The 23374-nt window shown below is 47.1% G+C and overlaps 1 protein-coding gene and 1 long non-coding RNA gene across 3 annotated transcripts in view; both read right to left on the bottom strand.

Moving 5' to 3' along the window:
• Window positions 1-5307: 5307 nt before the first annotated feature.
• Window positions 5308-6096, bottom strand: LOC135525076 (uncharacterized). Its single transcript, XM_064952833.1, has one exon. The coding sequence runs from the start codon at window positions 6094-6096 to the stop codon at window positions 5308-5310; it is 789 nt and encodes a 262-aa protein (XP_064808905.1).
• A 231-nt stretch (window positions 6097-6327) lies between these two features.
• LOC135525351 (uncharacterized) overlaps window positions 6328-23374 on the bottom strand; it is a 44236-nt gene continuing 27189 nt past the window's right edge. Inside the window, exons 3-4 of one of the 2 annotated variants that reach the window (XR_010453127.1) lie at window positions 10509-10571; window positions 6328-6610 (exon numbers count right to left, since the gene is read on the bottom strand). This is a non-coding gene — a long non-coding RNA (uncharacterized LOC135525351). The remainder of the gene's footprint in view (window positions 6611-10508; window positions 10572-23374) is intronic. The other variant, XR_010453128.1, reaches the window with a different exon arrangement.

The following is a 23374-nucleotide window of genomic DNA, read 5'->3' as shown; positions in this document are numbered from 1 at the left end:
TATCTACAACGACAGCCAACTCAGGCCAAACCTAGACGACGCTGGGCCAATTGTGCGCCGCCCTATGGGACTCCCAATCACGGCCGGATGTGATACAGCCTGGATTCGAACCAGGAACTGTAGTGATGCCTCTTGCGCTGAGAAGAAGTGCCTTAGACTGCTGCGCCACTCAGAAGCTAAATGAAGGACATGCTCGCTCTGCTGTATGAGTCTCTTCGACCAGCTGGAGTTTGATTTCAATGGGAGGTGATTGGACCTGAAGATGTATGTAATGACTCGACGTGGAGATGCACTGTATTTTATATGGATACATGTATTGTAATGAACACAAACATTTCATAATATAGCAGTGAACTTCAAATGGGTACACGTTTACCATACTGTACTCAGTGGTCTGAATGTCCTGCAATGATGGTGTCTATCACCACGTCAGAGTTCCCTCTAGTGGTCTATCACCACGTCAGAGTTCCCTCTAGTGGTCTGATGGTGTCTATCACCACGTCAGAGTTCCCTCTAGTGGTCTGATGGTGTCTATCACCACGTCAGAGTTCCCTCTAGTGGTCTATCACCACGTCAGAGTTTCCTGTAGTGGTCTGATGGTGTCTCAACACATCAGAGTTCCCTCTAGTGGTCTATCACCACGTCAGAGTTCCCTCTAGTGGTCTGATGGTGTCTCACCACGTCAGAGTTCCCTCTAGTGGTCTATCACCACGTCAGAGTTTCCTGTAGTGGTCTGATGGTGTCTCACCACGTCAGAGTTCCCTCTAGTGGTCTGATGGTGTCTATCACCACGTCAGAGTTCCCTCTAGTGGTCTATCACCACATCAGAGTTCCCTGTAGTGGTCTGATGGTGTCTCACCACGTCAGAGTTCCCTCTAGTGGTCTATCACCACGTCAGAGTTCCCTGTAGTGGTCTGATGGTGTCTCACCACGTCAGAGTTCCCTGTAGTGGTCTGATGGTGTCTCACCACGTCAGAGTTCCCTGTAGTGGTCTGATGGTGTCTTATCACCACGTCAGAGTTCCCTGTAGTGGTCTGATGGTGTCTCACCACGTCAGAGTTCCCTGTAGTGGTCTGATGGTGTCTTATCACCACGTCAGAGTTCCCTGTAGTGGTCTGATGGTGTCTTATCACCACGTCAGAGTTCCCTGTAGTGGTCTGATGGTGTCTCTCCACGTCAGAGTTCCCTCTCGTGGTCTTCTGATGGTGTCTGTTCCCTCATAGAGTTATCGATTTTACTATTGTGCTTTGGATGGAAACACTCCCAAACTTGTCATTGGCAAAACCTTGTGTTCCCCATGTATTGTTTGAGTTATAAAACAGTGGAATTATTGGATCAATTGATCTTTATTTTAATGAGCAAAAAAATACATACAAAATTATATTATATACTAAACACAATTACTCAGAGAAAGAGATTTTGTAATATATTAAAAAAAAAACATTCTCCCCTTGTGAGGATAACAGCACTGAGCCTTTTTCTAAAATGTTTGATGACATTGGAGAACACATTGGGATGCTATCGTAGACCAGTCCTCCGTACAGAATCTTACCACTTCCTTGATATCCTTCGTCTGCACTTCTGGACTGTCGTCTTCAAAATCAAACCACATGTCCTGAGAATGAGATGGACAAGCATATCTTTGTGGATGTTGATGTGTGTGTGTGGTTATTATCTTGCACGAAGATTCAAATGCAACCAGTTTTTTTTTTTTTTTTTGACTAAAAACGTCTTGGTCCTTGTTAAAGTTCATAATGCTGTTGACCTTAACAAGGCCCCCAAGACCAGTGGAAGCCAAGTAGCCCCATTACATCAAAGAACCACCACCACATTTCACAGTAGGCATGGGGTTATTGTATTGTTCTTTCAAAGGCCAAACCCACATGACCACAGCACTGGTGTGCCAAGGCCGTTTAGCCAACTCCAGGCAGTGATATGGTCAGGTGCTGGGAGTATTGAAAACAAGGGATCCGATCATTTTGACCCCTATCTTTCAGGGAGCTTTTTTTATTTATTATGAGCAATTGTATTAGTATGAAATAATAGAATTGTTTGAGCATTCCCATATAGCTCAGTATTTTAATTATTTTAGTCTTTTTTTTGTAAAAAAAAATATTTTTATCAAGGGATCCTATAATTCCAGACCCACAGTATCTGAAGTTGGACTACATTTACATAAGTAACAGCATAATGGGTCACCAATTCTTCATGATATTATTCAAGTGTTATTTTCTGGCGGCAGGGTAGCCTAGTGGTTAGAGCGTTGGACTAGTAACCGGAAGGTTGCAAGTTCGAATCCCCGAGCTGACAAGGTACAATTCTGTCGTTCTGCCCCTGAACAGGCAGTTAACCCACTGTTCCTAGGCCGTCATTGAAAATAAGAATTTGTTCTTAACGGACTTGCCTAGTAAAATAAAGGTAAAATTAAAAAATTAAATAAAAAGGACTAGATAAATGTAAAATTAGTTTATGAGAACAAAATGTAAAAATGAATTAAAAGTAATCAAATTCCAACTAGTTGAAGGTCTTGTGTTTAATATGAGCAGCTATTATCCTGGTTATGAGGTACAGTATCATGCCCTTTATGGATTCACAGAACTTCTCTCTCTACATTTATTATAGAATGCCTACTAAATACCTCTCAAATCTCTACAGGCTGGGATGCTGTGATGCACTGTTTCTCCAAGATGATTAGTGGGGCTATATCCTTCAGGACATAACAAATCTAATCAAAATGTATTTGTCACATGCGCCGAATACAGCAAGGTGAAATGCTTACTTTTACAAGCCCTTTAACCAACGATGCAGTTTAAAAATAATACCTAAAAAATAAATAGAAAAAAGTAAGATAAGAAAATCAAATAATTAAAGAGCAGCAGTGAATAACATTAGCGGGGCTATATACAGGGTATTACGGTACAGAGTCAATGTGGAGGCTATATACAGGGTATTACGGTACAGAGTCAATGTGGAGGCTATATACAGGGTGTAACGGTACAGAGTCAATGTGGAGGCTATATACAGGGTATTACGGTACAGAGTCAATGTGGAGGCTATATACAGGGTGTAACGGTACAGAGTCAATGTGGAGGCTATATACTATATACAGGGTATTACGGTACAGAGTCAATGTGGAGGCTATATACAGGGTATTACGGTACAGAGTCAATGTGGAGGCTATATACAGGGTATTACGGTACAGAGTCAATGTGGAGACTATATACAGGGTATTACGGTACAGAGTCAATGTGGAGGCTATATACAGGGTATTACGGTACAGAGTCAATGTGGAGGCTATATACAGGGTATTACGGTACAGAGTCAATGTGGAGACTATATACAGGGTGTTACGGTACAGAGTCAATGTGGAGGCTATATACAGGGGGTACTGGTACAGAGTCAATGTGGAGGTTATATACAGGGGTACCAATGTGGAGTACAGAGTCAATGTGGAGGCTATATACAGGGGGAGGCTATATACCGGTACAGAGTCAATGTGGAGACTATATGGAGGGGGTACCGGTACAGAGTCAATGTGGAGGCTATATACAGGGGGGTACCGGTACAGAGTCAATGTGGAGACTATATACAGGGGAACCGGTACAGAGTCAATGTGGAGGCTATATACAGGGGGTACCGGTACAGAGTCAATGTGGAGGCTATATACAGGGGGTACCGGTACAGAGTCAATGTGGAGGCTATATACAGGGGGGTACCGGTACAGAGTCAATGTGGAGGCTATATACAGGGGGTACCGGTACAGAGTCAATGTGGAGGCTATATACAGGGGGTACCGGTACAGAGTCAATGTGGAGGCTATATACAGGGGTACCGGTACAGAGTCAATGTGGAGGCTATATACAGGGGGTACCGGTACAGAGTCAATGTGGAGGCTATATACAGGGGGTACCGGTACAGAGTCAATGTGGAGGCTATATACAGGGGGTACCGGTACAGAGTCAATGTGGAGGCTATATACAGGGGGTACCGGTACAGAGTCAATGTGTTGAGGTAGTTATGTACATGCAGGTAGGGTTATTAAAGTGGCTATGCATAGATAATAACAGAGAGTAGTGGCAGCATTGGGTGGGGGGGTGTAAATAGTTTGGGTAGCCATGTGATTAGCTGTTGAGGAGTCTTATGGCTTGGGGGTAGAAGCGGTTTAGAAGCCTCTTGGACCTAGATTTGGCGCTCCGGTACAGCTTGCCATGCGGTAGCAGAGAGAACAGTCTATGACTAGGGTGGCTGGAGTCTGACGATTTTTAGGGCCTTCCTCTGACACCGCCTGGTATAGAGGTCCTGGGTGGCAGGAAGCTTGGCCCCGGTGATGTACTGGGCCCTCCACACTACCCTCTGTAGTGCCTTGCGGTCAGAGGCCGAGCAGTTGCCATATGAGGCAGTGATGCAACCCGTCAGGATGCTCTCAATAGTGCAGCTGTAAAATCTTTTGAGGATCTGAGGGACCCATGCCAAATCTTTTCAGTCTCCCGAGGGGGAATATGTAATGATGGTGTTGGAGTTGTGTCTGGTCGCGCAGTCATCCTGTCCTCCATCTGTCAAACTCGACCAATTTAGTGTTATACTCTAATAATCTTACAGTAGGTTGCCTTTGTGCTAAATTTGACAGTCGCCCGACACTGTAAAAGAGTGATGGGTTAAAACGTGTTCATTCCCGTCTCTAATCCTTGGTAATGACAGTCTGTAGTTTATTTGTATTTAAGGCTCTATTCAATCTGTGTTGCTGAAGCGTTTAGAGATTCCGCGATAGAAATGTAAAATGTCAGCTGAATGCAGTCTAGTAAGGCCTTTTTAAAATGTTAAATCACACTGTAACGGTGAACCATAGCGGCACGGATGGAATAGAGACCTTAGATTTGTATCTCAATGACAAAAATATAGGCTGTGTTGTTAGAGGGACCTATAACATCTGCCTTTTTACATCCGTGTTGACCGTCAGCCGAAAAACGAAACCCACACAGAATCATACGAAATATACATTTTATTCTCTCCCTCTCCCATAGTCACATAAGTCTCCACGAGCATGATCAAGATGAGATATGACGCAATATCTACTTACATTCTCCATACAATACTGTACACACACACACACACACACACATACATACATACATACATACCAGAATCAGCATATCAGAACGAGATCTCCGCTGATGGTCGATTGCTGTGAAAATCTGGGACACAGTTGCATTCATTGTTCAGCGAGTTTTTCCACATAGTTAAACCCACCGACAGCAATGAATGTTGATTGTGACCTTTGTTGTGGTTTGGGGCCCAGAGGCTTTTCTTTCAGCAGAGCTGTTCTGAAGGAAGGATACAAGATGGGGGCTGGGGTGGGTGGAGTGGAGGGGGCTGGGTTGGGTGAAGGGGGCTGGGTGTGGTAGTGGTGGGGTGTGGTAGTGGTGGGGCGTGGGTGGAGGGGGCGGGGTGTGGTAGTGGAGGGGTGTGGGTGGAGGGGGCGGGGTGTGGTGTGGAGGGGTGTGGTAGTGGTGGGGCGGGGTGGGTAGTGGTGGGGCGTGGTAGTGGTGGGGGGCGGGGGTGGAGGGGTGTGGTAGTGGAGGGGCGTGGTAGTGGTGGGGCGTGGTAGTGGTGGGGCGGGGTGTGGTAGTGGTGGGGCGGGGCGTGGTAGTGGTGGGGGCGTGGGTGGAGGGGGCGTGGTAGTGGTGGGGTGTGGGTGGAGGGGTGTGGTAGTGGTGGGGCGGGGCGTGGTAGTGGTGGGGTGTGGGTGGAGGGGGCGTGGTAGTGGTGGGGTGTGGGTGGAGGGGTGTGGTAGTGGTGGGGCGGGGCGTGGTTGTGGTGGGGCGTGGGTGGAGGGGGCGTGGTAGTGGTGGGGTGTGGGTGGAGGGGTGTGGTAGTGGTGGGGCGGGGCGTGGTAGTGGTGGGGTGTGGGTGGAGGGGGCGTGGTAGTGGTGGGGTGTGGGTGGAGGGGGCGTGGTAGTGGTGGGGCGGGGCGTGGTAGTGGTGGGGTGTGGGTGGAGGGTGCGTGGTAGTGGTGGGGTGTGGGTGGAGGGGGCGGGGTGTGGTGGGGCGTGGGTGGAGGGGTGGGTGTGGTAGTGGTGGGGAGGCAGATGGGACCATAGTGGTTATAATGAGTTAGTAGCCATGCGCGTCGATCATCAAGCGAAAAGGGCTGGCCACAGGGTACAATCAACGGTCGATGGTCTTTGTCAATTTAGCTCAAAACTCACCGACAGCGTTGAATGTTCACCGGGGCGAACGGGGGCTGATAGTGAACAAGGTTGACAGTCTGACGCTTGGAGATTCAGAGAGATGAGCACAGTGGGCGACTGGGCTTATCATTTCCTCTCTCTCTCTCTCTCTCTGAGAGCAAGAAGGACACTACAAAGACACAGCCATTATCCCTCATATCTCAAGTCCCTTTTCAGACAGCTCTCTCTACAGGGTTATCAGAGGATGGCTATTTAATGTTTCACAGAAGACATTAAATTCCTTTTTTGTTGTTGTTCCATTCTACTTCAATGACTGAAACCCGTTTCATAATTGCGCCCCGTGTTGAAGAAGTGTGTAGAGAGACGAAAGGCTTGGAAATGAATGCAGCCCGTCTCTTCTTGCCCCTGGTCTTGTCCTCTGGCTGACAACGAGAGGGAGAAAGGCAAGAATTAACAATTCAAACAAAAAAAACATCTCTTCCATTTGGATAATAAACCTGAATTTCAAATCAAAGGCCCATTATCAATTTTGTTTCAGACTGTTTAAATGTCTTGATGTAATTTAATATAATACATTCATAATATTCTTATTTTGCTCAGAGTTTAAACATCAGTTCAGCTCTTTACTTGTCTGACTGATATAACACAGTATAAAAACTGTACACTGGGCAGGAAAACATGTTTATTTTCTCTCTCGGTAGCGGTTGGGGCTTTAGTCATATTTTAGTCATCTCTAAAGTCCTGACTCATTTAAGAGTTTTGGTAAACAGCACACTGTGGGAATGCTAGGGGTGGTATCACAGTGGCCTATCCGCGTATGCGTTGCTTACCTCAACTAGCTTCAGTGGGTGGAGGTGCCCCTAACCGTAACCCAGAGGGCTCATCTCAGAGCTCAGGATGAGACAGTGTCGAACTCGCAACCTGCTCGGGTTAATTGATAATTGATAGCATCTGGAGACTATGGTGTGGGGCCGCAGGAAAATGAGGGGTAAATGATTATTATTTTTTCCCTTTATAATAAAGTATATAGTGGCACACAGTAGAGAGCAGGGATGTTTTAGTATTTTCACACACCTTTTCCACAGGGTCTGGAAAAACCCGGTTAAAAAAAATGGCCTTTTTATAAACACATTTCATGACAGAACACAACAGAACCATTTGAAATACCACAAAAGGCTACTCTGACAAACAGATCAATAAAAACGACCAGATATTGAATGCAAACAAATAGCCCAGGCCAATTACACACACACACACAATTGTGTGTGTGTGTGTATATATATAATTACACAGACACGCACACAACGTCCGGGTTAGGGTTTGGCCATGGTAGGCCGTCATATATATCCTTGTGTACATATTCTTTATCCCCTTACACTGTGTATAAGACAGTAGATTAGGAATTGTTAGTCAGATTACTTGTTGGTTATTACTGCATTGTCGGAACTAGAAGCACAAGCATTTCGCTACACTCGCATTAACATCTGCTAACCATGTGTATGTGACAAATAAAATTTGATTGATTTGATTTGATTTTGTAAATAAGAATTTGTTCTTAACTGACTTGCCTAGTTAAATAAAAGGTTAAATAAAAAAATAGAAAATATTGCCTTTGAACGGGGTATGGTGGTAGTTGCCAGGCGCACCGGTTAGTGTGTTAAGAACTGCAACGGTGTTGGGTTTTTCACACTCAACAGTTTCCCGCGTGTATCAAGAATGGTCCACCACCCAAAGGACATCCAGCCAACTTGACAACTGTGGGAAGCATAGGAGTCCATGCCCCAATTAATTGAGACTGTTCTGAGGGCAAAAGGGGGTGCAACTCAATATTAGGAAGGTTTTCTTAATGTTTTGTACACTCAGTGTATATAGTGACCCGTCTTGATTAGCTACTATCTTTTGTGTATTCCCTCTTTGCTAAATAAACAACACGCTCCTAACCGGGCCTTTAACGGCTTGCTCCAGAGATATGACCAAATGTGCAGTCAGTCCATGCTCGAGAGGCCACATCAAACTCCCTGACCCCTGGCCCCTTAGTAAAGCCATTGGACTGACATCGTGTGAATTGACAGAAGTGGCAGTGTACTGTAAGGTCTTCTACTGGTCAGAGGACAAGATGACAGAGACTTGTTAAGCCAGGAGTCAGAGAGAACCAGGGAGGGGGCCCCTGAGCTGACATCCAAGCCCATATCAGAGTGACCGGGCTGGGCATCACAAGTGGACATGTTAGTGTGGCTGGTGGAAGAGGGGGAAGTTGACAGTACATGGGAATGGAAGAGGGGGAAGTTGACAGTACATGGGAATGGAGGATGGGGTTGGTAGGCTTTCCCTTAATGGCGTCGGCAGCTCTGACATTTAACCACTTCATGGTTGTAAGTCAGATGATGGGTGGGATGGAGACTGCTGTGTCAGATGTGTCTATAGTCATAAAGCATGTGACTGCAGCTAAATCATTGACTGTGCATTACAGCGTGGAACATTAGGTTTATATGAAGCAATCCTAGTGACTAAAAAAAAAACTAGAAAAATACTGTAACTACGATATCATTTATTTTTTGTATAATAAGGAAAAAAGGACAGTGAACAACATATTAACTAAAGTGTAAACACATATTCAGACCCTTCCCTCTGAAAAGAAACAAACTCCTGAATGACAAATCGCCTCGCGCGATCGAATGACTGGAAAAATAAGAAAAAGGGAGGTGTCGGCATTGCTATCGTAGCAGCGTGAACTATTTTACTGCTCAGAGATCTGCTTTCAACCACAGGGAAGGGTGGTATTACACAAAACTAGCTCAGCGACGACACGGGAACCCTTTGTGACACCGGTTAGGGAGAATCAGGCAACACTTTACAGGACACCAGGCAACTGGGTCATGTTCATTAGGGAAACAGGTTCAAACACTCTGCAATCAAAAAGGGTCATGTTCATTAGGGAAACAGGTTCAAAAACTGGTTTCCCCACAAGGCAGCATGCTACTGGGTCATGTTCATTAGGGAAACAGGTTAAAACACTATGCAATCAAAAAGGGTCATGTTCATTAGGGAAACAGGTTAAAACACTCTGCAATCAAAAAGGGTCATGTTCATTAGGGAAACAGGTTCAAACACTCTGCAATCAAAAAGGGTCATGTTCATTAGAGTAACAGGTTAAAACTGGTTTCCCCACAAGGCAGCATGCTACTGGGTCATGTTCATTAGGGAAACAGGTTAAAAAACTCTGCAATCAAAAAGGGTCATGTTCATTAGAGTAACAGGTTAAAACACTGCAATCAAAAAGGGTCATGTTCATTAGAGTAACAGGTTAAAACACTGCAATCAAAAAAAAAAAAAAAATCTAAATTGGACAAGTCCAGGTAGTCCCTCCCAGTTGCAGTCTGGATTAGTTCTGTCGTATTACAGATGCTATCAGGGTAAAGTAGTTCTGTTGTATTACAGGGCGCTATCAGGGTAAAGTAGTTCTGTCGTATTACAGGGCGCTATCAGGGTAAAGTAGTTCTGTTGTATTACAGATGCCATCAGGGTAAAGTAGTTCTGTCGTATTACAGGGCGCTATCAGGGTAAAGTAGTTCTGTTGTATTACAGATGCTATCAGGGTAAAGTAGTTCTGTTGTATTACAGGGCGCTATCAGGGTAAAGTAGTTCTGTTGTATTACAGATGCTATCAGGGTAAAGTAGTTCTGTTGTATTACAGGGCGCTATCAGGGTAAAGTAGTTCTGTCGTATTACAGATGCTATCAGGGTAAAGTAGTTCTGTCGGGTAAAGGGCGCTATCAGGGTAAAGTAGTTCTGTCGTATTACAGATGCTATCAGGGTAAAGTAGTTCTGTTGTATTACAGGGCGCTATCAGGGTAAAGTAGTTCTGTCGTATTACAGGGCGCTATCAGGGTAAAGTAGTTCTGTCGTATTACAGGGCGCTATCAGGGTAAAGTAGTTCTGTTGTATTACAGATGCTATCAGGGTAAAGTAGTTCTGTCGTATTACAGATGCTATCAGGGTAAAGTAGTTCTGTTGTATTACAGGGCGCTATCAGGGTAAAGTAGTTCTGTCGTATTACAGGGCGCTATCAGGGTAAAGTAGTTCTGTCGTATTACAGATGCTATCAGGGTAAAGTAGTTCTGTTGTATTACAGATGCTATCAGGGTAAAGTAGTTCTGTCGTATTACAGGGCGCTATCAGGGTAAAGTAGTTCTGTTGTATTACAGATGCTATCAGGGTAAAGTAGTTCTGTCGTATTACAGATGCTATCAGGGTAAAGTAGTTCTGTCGTATTACAGGGCGCTATCAGGGTAAAGTAGTACCTGCCCCCCCCCTTCTCACCTCCAGGAGCGCGTATGTCTACTGGCCCCACAGCTGAAAGGTCTTGAGTTCTTCTGTGATCTGCTGTCACACACACAGGCAAGAAATAAATATTAATGCACCGTTACTATTTTGACATTTGAAAAATACTACAAGATATTTAAAGAATAGTTACAACAGCACAAGTACAAAAAAAAAAAGCCACACACACACACACACACACAGTCTCTTTCACGTTGAAACACACCGTCCCTGTGACAGGATGTGTGAGATGCGGTTGATTACAGTCATTGTGGGTGTGTGTGTGTGTGGGATGCTGCGGCAGGAAGGTTGTTATGGAGTGGGGAGGACAGGCCGCGACACCCCTATCGACACCCAGCACTGACCAAAAAAAAAAAAACAAAACTCAGACCAAACCAAAATGGCAGCATTTTCCCAGCATCAAGGTCTAGTGTGAACATCAAAATGGCAGCGTTTTCCCAGCATCAAGGCCTCGTGTGAACAACACACAGAAAGCCATCGTCCATTTGAGCTTTGTGCTGGTAACACACGCACAGGGCTGAGCTGGGGAATGGGGCAGAGCCATTCAGTCTCACAGTATTAGCTGAGAAGAGGAGGTGACAGAGACCTTTATTATTGATGCCATGTGTTTCACAGAGTGCCTAAGTGCCTTCGTGGCTACACATTCAATCCATTCATTTAAATCTATACATTAAAGCCAATAGGCCCTAGACATCTAGTATAATGTACAATAAAACACTCCTTATTAGAGATCTATTGACATAACCCATTCACTCCTTAGTAGAGATCTATTGACATAACCCATTCACTCCTTAGTAGAGATCTATTGACATAACCCATTCACTCTTTGAAAAAATCCACTCCATAATCAGACAACCTTTCTGAAGTTCCACACCAGTTTGTATAAACCCCGTGGTTTCCGGTCTTTTTAAAACACATCGTGCTTTTCTCCAAAGACTAGGCACACTAAAGCCTTGTGTGACGTGGGCTGAGTAGACGTTGAAGCCAGTCAGAGTCACCACAGGTGATAAAACCGTGTCCAGCCAGCTAGGCCACGTCTCCACCTCCGGTCAGCCCACTGACACTGATGGCAGTGAGACAGATCTGGGTTACGCTCAATGCAACTAAAAAAATAATAATTTTTTTTTAAATGTTTTGCAACTGGAAATGAAAACGTGGGTTTCTTATTGAACCAGGTCCAGGGAATACAGAGAGAAGAGAGAGAGCGACAGAGAGAGAGAGCGACAGAGAGCGAGACATTGAAATACAGAGAGAAAAGAGCGAGCGACAGAGAGAGAGAGCGAGCGACAGAGAGAGCGAGCGAGCGACAGAGAGAGCGAGCGAGCGACAGAGAGAGCGAGCGACAGAGAGAGCGAGCGACAGAGAGAGAGATAAATTAAGAGAAAGTGAACAAGGAGAGAAGGAGAGTAAGAGTGAATAGTAACCTGCAATATCGTTATCATTCATCCCCCTCAGTTATCGTCCGCCCTCCCTCTCATCATTCATCCCCCTCAGTTATCGTCCGCCCTCCCTCATCATTCATCCCTCAGTTATCGTCCGCCCTCCCTCTCATCATTCATCCCCCTCAGTTATCGTCCGCCCTCCCTCTCATCATTCATCCCCCTCAGTTATCGTCCGCCCTCCCTCATCATTCATCCCCCTCAGTTATCGTCCGCCCTCCCTCATCATTCATCCCCCTCAGTTATCGTCCGCCCTCCCATCATTCATCCCCCTCAGTTATCGTCCCCCCTCCCTCCCTCTCATCATTCATCCCCCTCAGTTATCGTCCGCCCTCCCTCTCATCATTCACCCCCCTCAGTTATCGTCCGCCCTCCCTCTCATCATTCATCCCCCTCAGTTATCGTCCGCCCTTCCTGTTATCATTCATCCCCCTCAGTTATCGTCCGCCCTCCCTCTCATCATTCATCCCCCTCAGTTATCGTCCGCCCTCCCTCTCATCATTCATCCCTCAGTTATCGTCCGCCCTCCCTCTCATCATTCATCCCCCTCAGTTATCGTCCGCCCTCCCTCTCATCATTCATCCCCCTCAGTTATCGTCCGCCCTTCCTGTTATCATTCATCCCCCTCAGTTATCGTCCGCCCTTCCTGTTATCATTCATCCCCCTCAGTTATCGTCCGCCCTTCCTGTTATCAATCATCCCCCTCAGAGGGAGAGAGAAAGACCGATGGGTTTCCATGGTAACCTGGGATGGCATCACTCCAGTGTTTGTGCAGTGGGGATGTTTCATTGTGGGAAAATATAACTAGTGAGAGAGAGGTGAGTGAGAGTGTGTGTCTGAGTGAGTGAGGTGAGTGAGTTGAGTGAGTTGAGTGAGTTGAGTGAGTTGTGAGTTGTGAGTGAGGTGAGTGAGTGAGTGTGTCTGAGTGAGTGAGGTGAGTGAGTGTGAGTGTGTGTCTGAGTGAGTGAGGTGAGTGAGTTGAGTGAGGGTGGTCTGTGTGAGTGAGTGAGTGAGTGAGTGAGTGAGTGAGTGAGTTGAGTGAGGGTGTGTGTCTGAGTGAGTGGTGTGAGTGAGTGAGAGTGTGTATCTGAGTGAGTGAGGTCAGTGTGAGTGAGGTGAGTGAGAGTATGTGTGAGTGAGTGAGGTGAGTGAGTGAGGTGAGTGAGGTATAAAAGGTGACACGGGTCTCAGGGTTTCATTTGGGTGTCTGACAGAGTGGATACACAGGCCAGTGTGAGGAATAGACACAGTTCTCACTGCATAGGAGTGGACACACAGGCCAGTGTGAGGAATAGACACAGTTCTCACTGCATAGGAGTGGACACACAGGCCAGTGTGAGGAATAGACATAGTTCTCACTGCATAGGAGTGGATACACAGGCCACTGTGAGGAATAGACACATAGTTCTCACTGCATAGGAGTTGTATTCACTAACAACAGTCATGTTTAACAAACACATGCATAAGTCCAGTACAGGCAGATTGTATGTTCTAGTTATTGTATGTACTATGTAGTAGTAGTTTGGATACTCTCATCATCATTACATATCCAGTCATTACTACACATTATTGTACAGTCCGTCTGGTTATTACCACTGAGGCGGTGTGTGTGTCTGAGTGAGTGTGTCTGACTGAGTGTCTGGTTATTATCAGGTAAGTGGTGTGCTGACTGTCTGGTTATTACCACGGGCGTGTACTGACTGTCTGGTTATTACCAGTGAGGTGAGTGTGACTGACTGTCTGGTTATTACCAGGTGAGTGTACTGACTGTCTGGTTATTACCACGGGAGTGTACTGACTGTCTGGTTATTACCAGTGAGGTGAGTGACTGTCTGGTTATTACACGGGTCGGGTGTCATTGACTGTCTGGTTATTACCACAGGCCAGTGTACTGAATGTCTGGTTATTACTGCATAGGGTGGTGTACTGTCTGTCTGGTTATTACCAGTTGTCACTGTCTGTCTGGTTATTACCAGGCCAGTGTGACTGACTGTCTGGTTATTACTGCATAGGGTGGATGTGCTGTCTGTCTGGTTATTACCACGGTGTGCTGACTGTCTGGTTATTACCACAGGCGGTGTGCTGACTGTCTGGTTATTACCATAGGGCGGTGTACTGACTGTCTGGTTATTACCACACGGTGTGCTGACTGTCTGGTTATTACCAGGCCAGTGGCGGTGTGCTGACTGTCTGGTTATTACCACGGGCGGTGTGACTGACTGTCTGGTTATTACCACGGGCGGTGTACTGTCTGTCTGGTTATTACCACGGGCGTTCTGACTGTCTGGTTATTACTAACACGGGCGGTGTACTGTCTGTCTGGTTATTACCAGGGCGGTGTGCTGACTGTCTGGTTATTACCACGGGCGGTGTGCTGACTGTCTGGTTATTACCACGGGCGGTGTGCTGACTGTCTGGTTATTACCACGGGCGGTGTACTGACTGTCTGGTTATTACCACGGGCGGTGTGCAGTCTGTCTGGTTATTACCACGGGCGGTGTACAGTCTGTCTGGTTATTACCACGGGCGGTGTACTGTCTGTCTGGTTATTACCACGGGCGGTGTACTGACTGTCTGGTTATTACCACGGGCGGTGTACTGTCTGTCTGGTTATTACCACGGGCGGTGTACTGACTGTCTGGTTATTACCACGGGCGGTGTGCTGACTGTCTGGTTATTACCACGGGCGGTGTACTGACTGTCTGGTTATTACCACGGGCGGTGTGCTGACTGTCTGGTTATTACCACGGGCGGTGTGCTGACTGTCTGGTTATTACCACGGGCTGTGTACAGGATGTTTGTCCACAGGGTTATTGACCAGTCACACACACACACACACACAGATACACACAGATACACACACACACACACACAGATACACACACACAGATACACACACACACACACAGACAGATACACACACACACACACACAGACAGATACACACACACACACACAGACAGATACACACACACACACAGACAGATACACACACACACACACAGACAGATACACACACAGATACACCACGGGCTGATACACACTGTCACACTGATACACACACACACACACACACAGACAGATACACACTGTCTGACAGATACACACCACGGGCAGACAGATACACACAGACAGATACACACACACACAGACAGATACACACTGCTGGTTATTACCACAGACAGATACACACTGTCTGATTACACACCACACACAGATACACTGACTGTCACACACACACAGATACACACACACACACACACACAGATACTGGTTATTACACACACAGACAGATACACACACTGTCTGACAGATACACACCACACACACAGACAGATGTTTGTCCACAGGGTTACACACCAGATACACACACACACACACACAGACACACACACACACAGATACACACACACACAGACACACACAGATACACACAGACACACACAGATACACACACACACACACAGATACACACACACACACACAGATACACACACACACACAGATACACACACACACACAGACAGATACACACAGACAGATACACACACGCACACACTGATACACACACACTGATACACACACACTGATACACACACGCACACACTGATACACACACACACACACACACACACAAAACATCAAACCCGAGGTCACACCTTTGTTTGTGGATATGACTCCACTCACACCCTCATTGATACGCATCTCATGGATGATCTACAGTTTTTCCGGTGCATTACTCTCAACCTAACTTGACTGTCAGGTTTTCTGCTGCACCCTTTTATATCGCTTTTTTTTTTAATATCGGAATTTTATCAGCTCTATTCATTACATTTCTATACTTGCTTAAAGGAAAAATCCTTTTGGTATTTGTCCACTGTCGATACAGTCCCACAATGTGTTGCATGTCAGCAGTAAAGATATCAGGAAACAAAGTTTTATGTTGTTGCAATATACTGAAAACTTTACTGCTGAATGGCAAAACATGTTGGGACTGTATGAACACTGGACTAATGTAAAATAATATGGTTATTACTAATATTAATATATATATTAGTTTGAGTGAATATTTCCTTTAATAGACCCTAGTTGCAGCTGGGAGCATTCTGTCCAATGGTGTGAGATGTCCACGTGGCTCAACTGACCACGACTGTGGCCTCTGACATTTCCCCCTGGTTAAAATACAGATGTGCTTTACAACGAAGGACAAATAGACTATATGCCATATGGCACCCTATTAGCAACAGTGCACATTGGACACTGGTCATAAGTAGTGCACTACGTAGGGAATAGGGTGCCAAGTGGGATGTATTACAGAGTATAGTTCTATCTAATTGGTGTTACCCTAGATTAATGTGTTGATACTTTATTCCACCTAGGAAGGAAGGAAGGAAGGAAGGAAGGAAGGAAGGAAGGAAGGAAGGAACGACAGACACCTCTGGTTTGGTGATTATCAGTCTAGGAAGGAAGGAAGGAAGGAAGGAAGGAAGGGGCGACAGACACCTCTGGTTAGGTGATTATCAGTCTAGGAAGGAAGGAAGGAAGGAAGGGGCGACAGACCTCTGGTTAGGTGATTATCAGTCTAGGAAGGAAGGAAGGAAGGAAGGGGCGACAGACCTCTGGTTAGGTGATTATCAGTCTAGGAAGGAAGGAAGGAAGGAAGGGGCGACAGACACCTCTGGTTAGGTGATTATCAGTCTAGGAAGGAAGGAAGGGGGGACAGACACCTCTGGTTAGGTGATTATCAGTCTACGAAGGAAGGAAGGAAGGAAGGAAGGAAGGAAGGAAGGAACGACAGACACCTCTGGTTAGGTGATTATCAGTGAAGGAAGGAAGGAAGGAAGGAACGACAGACACCTCTGGTTAGGTGATTATCAGTCTAGGAAGGAAGGAAGGAAGGAAGGAAGGGGCGACAGACACCTCTGGTTAGGTGATTATCAGTCTAGGAAGGAAGGAAGGAAGGGGCGACAGACCTCTGGTTAGGTGATTATCAGTCTAGGAAGGAAGGAAGGAAGGGGCGACAGACCTCTGGTTAGGTGATTATCAGTCTAGGAAGGAAGGAAGGAAGGAAGGAAGGAAGGAAGGAAGGGGCGACAGACACCTCTGGTTAGGTGATTATCAGTCTAGGAAGGAAGGAAGGAAGGAAGGGGCGACAGACCTCTGGTTAGGTGATTATCAGTCTAGGAAGGAAGGAAGGGGCGACAGACACCTCTGGTTAGGTGATTATCAGTCTAGGAAGGAAGGAAGGAAGGGGCGACAGACCTCTGGTTAGGTGATTATCAGTCTAGGAAGGAAGGAAGGAAGGAAGGGGCGACAGACCTCTGGTTAGGTGATTATCAGTCTAGGAAGGAAGGAAGAAAGGAAGGGGGGACAGACACCTCTGGTTAGGTGATTATCAGTCTAGGAAGGAAGGAAGAAAGGAAGGGGGGACAGACACCTCTGGTTAGGTGATTATCAGTCTAGGAAGGAAGGAAGAAAGGAAGGGGGACAGACACCTCTGGTTAGGTGATTATCAGTCTAGGAAGGAAGGAAGGAAGGAAGGGAGGAAGGAAGGAAGGAAGGAAGGAAGGAAGGAAGGGGCGACAGACCTCTGGTTAGGTGATTATCAGTCTAGGAAGGAAGGAAGGAAGGAAGGGGGGACAGACACCTCTGGTTAGGTGATTATCAGTCTAGGAAGGAAGGAAGAAAGGAAGGAAGGGGCGACAGACCTCTGGTTAGGTGATTATCAGTCTAGGAAGGAAGGAAGGAAGGAAGGGGGGGAAGGAAGGAAGGGGCAGACACCTCTGGTTAGGTGATTATCAGTCTAGGAAGGAAGGAAGGAAGGAAGGGGCGACAGACACCTCTGGTTAGGTGATTATCAGTCTAGGAAGGAAGGAAGAAAGGAAGGGGGGACAGACACCTCTGGTTAGGTGATTATCAGTCTAGGAAGGAAGGAAGGAAGGAAGGGGCGACAGACCTCTGGTTAGGTGATTATCAGTCTAGGAAGGAAGGAAGGAACGACAGACACCTCTGGTTAGGTGATTATCAGTGAAGGAAGGAAGGAAGGAAGGGTCGACAGACACCTCTGGTTAGGTGATTATCAGTCTAGGAAGGAAGGAAGGAAGGAAGGGGCGACAGACACCTCTGGTTAGGTGATTATCAGTCTAGGAAGGAAGGAAGGAAGGAAGGAAGGGACAGACACCTCTGGTTAGGTGATTATCAGTCTAGGAAGGAAGGAAGGAAGGAAGGGGCGACAGACACCTCTGGTTAGGTGATTATCAGTCTAGGAAGGAAGGAAGGAAGGAAGGAAGGAAGGAAGGGGTGACAGACACCTCTGGTTAGGTGATTATCAGTCTAGGAAGGAAGGAAGGAAGGAAGGGGCGACAGACACCTCTGGTTAGGTGATTATCAGTCTAGGAAGGAAGGAAGGGGCGACAGACCTCTGGTTAGGTGATTATCAGTCTAGGAAGGAAGGAAGGGGCGACAGACCTCTGGTTAGGTGATTATCAGTCTAGGAAGAAAGGAGAACAGACACTTTTTTCTTTATACTGGTAATATACTATCTGAACAATGTATTCCCTACTGTAGACCATATATAGACTGAAGAACTCTAGAATAACTTTTCTAATCAATTTTTGATAAAACATAACCTCCCAAAATTTGGAATATTACAATACGTGCTGAAATACAGCACCTGAACTACTTAAATGGTTTTGCATTCACAGAGAAAGAACTGTGATTGACCCTGAGTGTGAGAAATTGCCTCGATTGTTCATACCTCACTTTGATGTTAAATATGACTGGGATGTTGGCAGTGCTGCTATAGCTGAGATGAGAGCAGGAGGGAAAAATGAGTTATTCTCGTGACTTTAAAAATGAGTCATTTATTCTCTCTCTCCCTCCCGTTCCCTCTCACCCACCCCCGTTCCCTCCCGTTCCCACCCTCTCCCTCCCTCCCGTTCCCACCCTCTCGTTCCCTCTCACCCTCCCGTTCCCTCTCACCCTCCCGTTCCCTCTCACCCTCCCGTTCCCACCCTCTCCCTCCCGTTCCCTCTCACCCTCCCGTTCCCCCTCTCCCACCCGTTCCTCCTGTTCCCTCTGCCTCCCTCCTGTTCCCACCCTCTCGTTCCCCCTCACCCTCCCGTTCCCTCTCACCCACCCTCCCGTTCCCTCCCGTTCCCACCCTCTCCCTCCCTCCCTCCCGTTCCCACCCTCCCGTTCCCTCTCACCCTCCCGTTCCCTCTCACCCTCCCGTTCCCTCTCACCCTCCCGTTCCCACCCTCTCCCTCTCACCCTCCCGTTCCCCCTCTCCCACCCGTTCCTCCTGTTCCCTCTGCCTCCCTCCTGTTCCCACCCTCTCGTTCCCCCTCACCCTCCCGTTCCCTCTCACCCACCCTCCAGTTCCCACCCTCCCTCCCGTTCCCACCCTCTCCCTCCCTCCCTCCCGTTCCCACCCTCTCCCTCCCGTTCCCTCTCACCCTCCCGTTCCCTCTCACCCTCCCGTTCCCCCTCTCCCTCCCTCCTGTTCCCACCCTCTCCCTCCCTCCCACCCTCTCGTTCCCTCCCTCCCTTCCGTTCCCTCCCTCCCTCCCGTTCCCTCTCACCCACCCTCCCGTTCCCACCCTCTCCCTCCCTCCCGTTCCCACCCTCTCCCTCGTTCCCACCCTCTCGTTCCCTCTCACCCACCCTCCCGTTCCCTCTCACCCACCCTCCCGTTCCCACTCTCCCTCGTTCCCTCTCACCCTCCCGTTCCCTCTCTCCCTCCCTCCCGTTCCCTCTCACCCTCTCTCCCATTCCCCCTCTCCCGTTCCCACCCTCTCGTTCCCTCTCACCCTCCCGTTCCCTCTCACCCACCCTCCCGTTCCCTCTCACCCACCCTCCCGTTCCCACCCCCTCCCTCCCGTTCCCTCCCTCCCGTTCCCTCCCTCCCGTTCCCTCTCTCCCTCCCTCCCGTTCCCTCTCTCCCTCCCGTTCCCTCTCTCCCATTCCCCCTCTCCCGTTCCCACCCTCTCCCTCCCGTTCCCACCCTCCCGTTCCCCCTCTCCCTCCCTCCCGTTCCCACCCTCCCGTTCCCCGGCACTCTCCCTCCCTCCTGTTCCCACCCTCCCTCCCTCCCGTTCCCCCTCTCCCTCCCGTTCCCACCCTCCCGTTCCCCGGCACTCTCCCTCCCTCTCTCCCTCCCGTTCCCCCTCTCCCTCCCTCCCGGTCCCACCCTCCCGTTCCCCGGCACTCTCCCTCCCTCTCTCCCTCCCGTTCCCCGGCACTCTCCCTCCCTCCCGTCTCTCCCTCCCGTTCCCGGCCCCATCTCCCTCCCGTTCCCCGGCCCCATCTCCCTCCCGTTCCCCGGCCCCATCTCCCTCCCGTTCCCCGGCCCCATCTCCCTCCCGTTCCCCGGCCCTCTCTATCCTTCTCTAACTCCAAGCATCAATGAGCAGACAGACGGGCTTGCTGAAACCAGGGAGGACATTCTTCATGAGGACAGACACGGCACAGAGACTCGCCAATATATTCCCTCATTAGCAAGTACATGTGCTGCACACTTCAGTAAAAACCATGGGGACCACCCATGTAGTCATGCCCTCTCTAACAACCACACACAATAAAGAGAGCAGCTCTCTGGTGACTAAATAGTGAAAGAGCTGTTTATTTGGCTCCCTGATTTGAATACTGCTACTTCTGCTTTTTGCACTCCAGACAACAATTATCTGCTGATAAGTTACAAAATCAATCTCCGAAGAGGGTAAATCCTCACTGCAGAAACAATCAATAGCGGGAAGAACAAGTCGTTCTGGTCCACGGCTCATTTTTGCAGTGTGTTAAAAGAAAACATTTTTTTTGCAGGTAAATCAAATCCTTTGACCAGGTAGAAATGTACTTGAATGCGCATTTCACATTCTGACAATGGCACCCTACTTTTAGGGTTTTCCATTGGAGATCAAAAATCATGGTCCAAGTCGAATTTTAAGCATTTTCAAAGAGTCATTTGGAAGCCAAATGAACGGCTCCCAAACGGAAACCAATCCTCACTCCTCACTCAGCCGTATCCCACTGGGCACAGACGTCAATTTAACGCCTATTACATGTTGGTTCAGCGTAATTTCATTGTAATGACATGGAAACAACGTCGAGTCAACCAGTGTATGCCCAGTGGGATACGTCTTTATGTCTTCATGTGAAGTCATATCTATAGCTAGTAATTTATTAACGTTGTAAGCTAGACGTTCTGATCTGTTGAATCAGCCTCAGTGCTTTAAAAAAAGTGTTTTTGATGCTAGTGGTTGTATTAATTTGAGCTCTATCACATCCCAGAACTGTCCAGCCTTTTATTTGGAATATTTATGTAATGCACAGAAGGACAAGTTGACCAATAGAACAGGTCAATTTTTGTATTATAGATTGACATAGGCTAGTGCTTTTGCTGTTCCTTAGGCCTACTCATCTTGTTGGCTGACGAAAAATAGGCGGTTCTACTAATATCAATATGCTTCTCGGAATTCAATAAGAGGGACGCACAGTTGTGTCCTCAATGTCTCGGTCTTCACTTGTAGCCTACTTCTTAACTGTGATAAGGACCCGATCACATGATGATGATGGGCATTGGCTAATAAGAATTGAGATATCTGAGAGGCCCATGTGACTGAGAGGTGGTTCGGCGCATGGCAGCCTGGAGAAGGAAATTATAAATCAGCCCAAGGGTACAACGGCCACTTATGCTGCAACAGGCATGATTTTTTTTAGGGAACATTACAGCCACACAAGGGGGGTGCTACCGGGATATTCGAGACCTGGTGAGAATATTATCAAGTACTTGTCAGATTGTGAATGAGAGACTGATGAAGTGTGTGCAGCCGGTTAAACAAAGTAGAGCTCAGGCCTTTCAGGTGACGTTTTTCAAATCATCATTCATCTCATCATGCAGCCTTACATTCTATTAAACATCTGAACATATAGACCAACATTTGTATCACTAAAGTCATAAGGAACTATAAATGAAGCAGATATGAGGACCTGGTTCTTTGTTAACCCCTCAACACAGAATACCTGCATGTGCGAACTCCCTTGGAAATCGTTTGGAGAAAATATCCTTTCTAAAGATTGCCACAGAATTCTAAGCAGATCTTGTCTGCTAAATTAACTATTGTCGGCCACAGCCATTAGGCATAGCCAGACCAGGGCCTAACATAAGGACAACTCAGAGGATGTTATTCTGTAATACACTACATGTTCTTCGTGTCATGTTTCTTTAGAGACCCGTCTAAAATAAATAAGCCACTGATGTTCCAAAGGTCTGCATCAGTGGCTTGTAGGCTATGCAGGAAACTAAAATGGGTTTGTTAATTAACGGTCAATTACCGTGTGAGAGACTGGCAGTTATTTGCTTGACAATCACCGGCTGACAACATTGCATGACCGCCACAGCCCTAGTTATGCATACTTATGGATGTTATCATTATCGTGGCTTTATTTACACTGACTATTCATTTAAGTTGCACTGTATTAAAATGGCTCCTAAACAACAAGTAAACGTTACCCATCGACAACAACATTGAACTCCAGCTGCGGTTATGCTCTCAGTCTACAGAGATAGTCGGGAAAACACACTGACACACTCAAATCCTTTTGACTTCAAAGACACGAGTAAAAAAAGAAATAAAGCTCTATATCAAGCCATGCGCAGACAGACAGAGGAAGACCCGGAGATGAACCGAGAGAAAGAAGTGAACAGAGACGTTGTACTGAAGGAGTGTCGACAAAAAGAATCATGGGCTGTTGTGAATACACTGCTGCAGTGCCTTTCAGAGGCCTGTAATTTTAAGATGGTAATATTCAGAGTCGAGGGGTAGGCAGGACCCGTAACAATGCCCCTCTGCCAGATCCAAAACCCTATGATCCTCTGGCTGCCACGCTCCTGAATGTTTTTGTTTGGAAACAAATAGTTTAGATGCTTCCACTAAAGCACAGTGACATCCCCATGCACCAGACAGTGCCCGAAAAGCCACTAAACAAAAGAACACAAAAGAACACTTTGGAAAAAAACTGTTCTTTGGATGTCCCGGTATGAGGACCTTTTCTTTGGTTCCAGACACAGTAGAACCCTTTGGAACAAATAAGCAATACCCTACAGGGACAACCAAATAACCTTTATGGTGAAGACAAGAAGAGTAGAAAATAAGGAAGCCAAGAGAGCGAGAGGTACCCCTCCCTCCTTGGTTATGAAATGTGCAAAAACAAAACTGTGTTGGAGGTTAGCGGCCATTTATTCCAGGCCGTGTGGCTAATAACCCTTAACTGATGCTAGCAGTTGTAGGGCCGCGGGACAAGAGAAGATAAGTAACCTGGTATATTACGGTTGGTTGGAGGGAGCTGAGCTTCTTAGCCTAACGAGTGTCAACGGGCAAGTCAGCATGAGTCATCTAATTAGGACTG

The sequence above is a fragment of the Oncorhynchus masou genome, chromosome 31, assembly GCF_036934945.1.
Source record: "Oncorhynchus masou masou isolate Uvic2021 chromosome 31, UVic_Omas_1.1, whole genome shotgun sequence".
Classification (NCBI taxonomy): Eukaryota; Metazoa; Chordata; class Actinopteri; order Salmoniformes; family Salmonidae; genus Oncorhynchus; species Oncorhynchus masou.
This window is presented reverse-complemented; position numbering and strand designations above follow the sequence as displayed.